The sequence below is a fragment of the Xyrauchen texanus genome, chromosome 21, assembly GCF_025860055.1.
Source record: "Xyrauchen texanus isolate HMW12.3.18 chromosome 21, RBS_HiC_50CHRs, whole genome shotgun sequence".
Lineage (NCBI taxonomy): Eukaryota > Metazoa > Chordata > Actinopteri > Cypriniformes > Catostomidae > Xyrauchen > Xyrauchen texanus.
In genome coordinates this window covers 31246820-31252066 of record NC_068296.1, presented here as the reverse complement: position 1 = coordinate 31252066, position 5247 = coordinate 31246820, and the positions used below count along the sequence as shown (strand labels likewise).

General features: G+C 35.6%; 1 protein-coding gene and 1 long non-coding RNA gene across 2 annotated transcripts; one reads left to right on the top strand and one right to left on the bottom strand.

The window, feature by feature from the left end:
* The first annotated feature begins 432 nt into the window (after positions 1-432).
* LOC127661423 (uncharacterized) lies at positions 433-3639 on the top strand. The gene is made up of 3 exons (XR_007972758.1): positions 433-717; positions 1454-1533; positions 3548-3639. It is a non-coding gene; the product is annotated as an uncharacterized LOC127661423 (long non-coding RNA).
* Positions 3640-4027: 388 nt separating this feature from the next.
* LOC127661420 (piggyBac transposable element-derived protein 4-like) lies at positions 4028-4974 on the bottom strand. The gene is made up of 2 exons (XM_052152119.1): positions 4845-4974; positions 4028-4655 (listed from the first exon to the last, which is right to left on the bottom strand). Exons 1-2 carry the CDS (start codon positions 4949-4951, stop codon positions 4028-4030), a joined length of 735 nt encoding a protein of 244 aa, XP_052008079.1. The 5' UTR covers positions 4952-4974.
* Positions 4975-5247: the final 273 nt, after the last annotated feature.

The following is a 5247-nucleotide window of genomic DNA, read 5'->3' as shown; positions in this document are numbered from 1 at the left end:
AATAGAAAAATATTACTCTCATCATGTTCACTCCTTGGTGAAGAAGTTCAAACTTCCCTGCTTCCAGTGAAGTATACAAGATGCAATTGGAACATTCACAAATTATACTGGAATTAACATGTGCATGCTCAACTGAGCAAAAGAAAACTAAGACCATTCAGATTTTTCAAAGAAAGTTTGATTTGTTTCAACTTTTAAAGTTTTATGAACATCTGTAATGAATAACAAAATATATTTAGTAAATCAGAAAAGAATGAAAAAAGCAATATTTTCACAAACGGATTAAGGCTTTTGGATCCCCAAATGGTAGCAATATCATAACTAAACAGTTTTGGCAAATTAACTTAATTTTCGCACGTAAATTCTAAATGATTTAACTGATCCCCCCAGCGTGAATTTTTTTTCGGCAGTTATTTTACAACGTAGCAAATTTAAAATTCCAGTGTGACGCACCAAGCTTGTCACGTGATACTCTGGGCAGTCACATGACGGTTCACCGCTGTCTTGTCGCGCTTGGAGCTGGTGGACAGAGTATAGGTAAGCGTTTCGCTTTTTTTCTTCACTTTAAACCCTTCCTCGTTGTTTTAAAACATGTATAAACTATAATAAATGTTTTAACCAATGGTTTATATTGACATTTATTTATTTATTTTCTCGGACTTTGAATTTCACTCCCACGTGCAACTTTTCTGACAACGCATTACATGATTGCTACTGGTGAGTACATTTTTTGTCTTTTTCGATTGAGAATTGTTGAAAATAATTTGCAAACACGTGTAGACCATGACAAATGCATTAATAATATGTTTATGATATGTATTCATCGTAGTTTGATGTAATTTACATAATAGCTTGTGCTGTTCACTGCTTGTGTAATGTTGTGGGCATATTGCACATATCTAATGTTTTATCGTGTTCACTTTGATTAAAAGCTGTTGTGTGAGGTATAGTCTATTCTAATGTTAATTTTAGGAATGGGTTGCTATTGAAAGTAGTATGATATGTTATTCATCAGCAATATACTCTAATGCAAAAGGCAAAGTACACATTTTACAAAATTTAGTTATGACTGAAAGTCTCCTTATGATTATGATCTGTCTTGTGTATACAGTATAAAAACATGTATCTATGCTCTGTGAGAGTTAAAAAATTTGATTTTATTTAATTTTACTTATTGATCTATGCTTTTATATACATTTGTTTATAGACAATACAACTTTTTTATAAATATCAATATAATGATTAACACTATAAATATTTAAAAAGTACAAGCAACATAATCATAACAGATACTAAACAGCATTCATAACATTCAATTAAATTGTGGTAAACAAAAGCCCACAATGCACACATTTAATAGATTATAAACCAATTTCAAGGAAAAAAATACCATTTACAATACATAACAATGAAACTGTAACCATAACTAACATTTGCTTATTTTATTTCACAGTTCTCAGTAATGCTTCAGTTCGTGGTACTCAAAACATGGGCTAACGCAAATGGGAGTGTTGCACAGCTCTCATGTACTTTGTGAGTATCTTGCTACTTCACTACTCTGCTTCCTCTTTGCTCATTTTGCAGTTGATCATGGTCATTCTCATCCTATTTGCCCCCTGTACCTGCTTTTCCACTGCACGGTACAACTCGAGACTGCTTGCTTTTTGGGGGCTTTCCACTGTGGATAGTACCTGGTACTTTTTTAGTACCACCTTAGTCGAGGTTCCAAGCAAGCCGAGCCGATACTAAATGTGACGTCAAAATCTTGCAGGTCACTGATTGGTCAGAGAGAATCATCAGTACCAGCGTCAAAGATTTCTGACACGGGACATCAAACCGCTAGTTTTAAAGTTAGCAAAAGCGATAACAGTATAATTTGTTCAAGCAACTTTCGAATTGTAAAAAGTAATGGCTGTGCACAAAACCATGCCATGGTCAATAAATGAGGTGCAAATGTTCCTCTCGTTAGTGACTGAACAAAACGATGCTGAAACAGAAAAGTCTTTCAGGAAATGTCTAAGCTGTTGTCCGCACACGGCTACCACCAGATCGGACCTACCAACAGTGCAGTGAAAAGAAATAAAAACTTAAATGTTACTACATTTATTAGCCCTATAAATCAATTAAACAATTTAACCATTTGATATTATGACATCACAACAAAATGAAATGTTCTTAAAAATATCCCTTTCATGACACAAGACTGTGTTTGTGGAAGTTACTTTCTATATGTTTACTTTCTATAGATTTGGATAAATGCATAAATGTAAATATGTGTTCAAATAAAAAATAGCACAAGGCTTGTTTTTGGGAGTAAATGTTCACTACTTTTTATACAGATTCAATTATCCCTATAAATCTGTTAATCTCAGTGACTATAGAATTATAATATCTGTATAAAAAGTAGTGAACATTTACTCCCAAAAGAGTGTTTTATAGCTGGTTTCATGTCTCTAGGTCACACAGTTATTGAGTTTAATGGAATATTACAATAATGTACACACTATATTTATTTGAAAACATATAGTGAATTTATAGTGTAAATTCCACAGAGTCTTGTGTCATGAAAATTATATTTTTAAGAAAATTTCTTATTTTTTTGTGATGTCATAATATCAAATGTTTAAATTGTTTAATTGATTTATAGGGCAAATAAAATTTTATATGAAAAAAAATCAGCTTTGTGCTAGGCAAAGAAAACCTATTCATAGTTTGAGTATTGTCGTGAATGTCAAATATAAAACTAAGTTTACTGCACTAATGTTATGGGTATATTGCACATATCTATTGTTTTATCATGTCCACTTTGATCAAAAGCTGTTGTGTGAGGTATAGTCTCTATTCTAATGCTAATATTAAGAATGAGTTGCAATTGAAAGTAGCATGATATGCAATTCATCAGCAATATACTCTAATGCAAAAGGCAAAGTACACATTTTACAAAATTGGATCTGGGTCTCTTGGATTATGATCTGTCTTGTGTCAGATGGGTTTGGCTCAACTATCTCATATCTCAACAAACAGAGTATGACAATTGGCTGTACAATTAAAATAAAGTTTGAAGCCATTTTTGTTCCTGTGTTGGCATTGTTACTATGTTTAACATTTGTAATGCAGTGTAGTCACACTGTTTCCTTCCATCACCATTAGATGCTCAAATGTGTTACTAGTATGAAATGTTTGCTCTGTGAGAGAAAAGTTCAGAATTAGCATTATTCTTAATAATATGTCATTTAATTTTATTGATCTATGATTTTATTATGCATTTGTTTATAGATAATATTTTTAAAGAAATATCAATATAATGATTAACAATATAAATATTTTAATAAATACAAGCAACAATAACAACTAATAAATAGCATTCATTACATTCAATTGCATTTTTGGTAAACAAAATCCAGCAATGCACACATTTCCTAGATAATAAACTAATTATATGGAAAAAATACACAATTTACAATAACAATGGAAATATAACAATAACTAATACAAATGTCATAACAACAATAACAACTTTTAATTAATATGTGCTTATTTTATTTAGATATCAGTAATGCTTCAGTGTGTGGTACTCCTCAAAACATGGGGCAACACACAAGGGAGTGTTGCATGGCACACACATAAATTTGGTGAGGCCTCTGCTTTGTCCTGCGAGTGCTGGATAGGCAGACCTTGCAGTGCCGCCTGGTCCTGCTGCCCTGGGAAGCTGTCTGAGGGACTTCGAGGGGAAATGCCTTGCTGTCAGACGCAGTGGAGTGTCCAATGCAGGGCGGCCTGCTTTGGATGGACACCGAGGTGTACTGTGCTCTTCCAGCAGTCCTCTCATCAGGTTCATCCTGAATTGCAGGGATGTGATGACTTTTCCTATTGATAGCAGAGCACATGGGTAGGAAGTGAGGAGTGTGGAATGTGGCAGTATGGTCATTTATTAATTTATGTTCATTTTAGTTTCTAAGTTTAAATGCATTAATTGAGTTTACATGAAAAAATATATTAAAACGATAAAAATAAACTATTTATTTTTTTATTTATATGTAAATTCTATGTTGTTCTTAATCTGATATGCAAATTTCTCACCCGTAAGTTGGTGGTGGACAATGTGGCTGTTCAGTATGGCTGTGTCAAGGAGGTATAAGAAGACTTTCTTGTACCATTTGGTGGTTTTTCTGGTACAATCAAAAAAGCCTTTCATCATGTCAGCCTTGTCCACTGCTCCCATCTTTTTGTTGTATTCCTGCACACAGAGAGGCTTCATCTTCCTTCCTTTGGTGATGTGATCAACCTTTCCAGTGGCTGACATGGTGGATGGATGGACCGTGGTAAGAAGATGAACATCCCTCTTGTCATGCCATTTCACTGCCAGTTGTGTTCCATTTTCTCTACATTCAACCTGGTCCTTTGTCATTTTGCTGGTGAATGTTGGCATTCCCTTCCTGTTGGCTCGTACTGTCCCACAAGCTCCTGTGTCCAGAGACAGGAGGTGCTGGAACAGTGTGGGACTACTGTACCAGTTGTCCACGAACAGGATGTGACCCTTTTTCAAGTATGGGGCCAGTAATGTCATAACAACTGACCCAGAGATTCCAAGGCCTTCATAGTGCTGGATGTCGGTGGTGGATCCTGTATATATTATAATGTTCTGCATGTAACCGTAAGCACATCACATAACACAAAAAATTTGACCCCAAATCTGTGGCGTTTAGTTGGTATGAACTGGCTGAAATGACAGCCTACCCTTGAATTTCATCAATGACTCATCGACACACAGATCCCTGTAGGGCACAAAGATGTTACTGAAAGGATGACGTGAAAGCAGTGAAAATGTTTCTGATTTTTTGCAGGGGGTCGTTGATGTTTGCCATCGCATTGTTGGAGAAGTGTAGGCAGCGGAGGAGCAGAAGGAAGCGGTCCTGGGAAAACAAAGTCCCAAAAATGGTGTCAGGAGCATGGGATCTGTACTCCAATAATCACGAAGTGAGTTTTTTTCACAATTCCCATTAGCAGCACTGCCACCAGGAATGTGTACATTTCGTGAGCATTTGTTGAAACCCACTTTGCAATCTTGCCTTTCACTTCAGGTGGTGTTTTCTCCTGCAGCTCTGAGGCATAGCGGTTTGTTTCCTCAACAATTTCCTCAATTAGCTCCTCAGTAAGGAACATCTTAAAACACTGGACTTCATTGGGTGATTCTGGAGGGTTTTGCACGCCGCACGTCCGGTCATCAAAGGGAACCCCAGGTCCAGG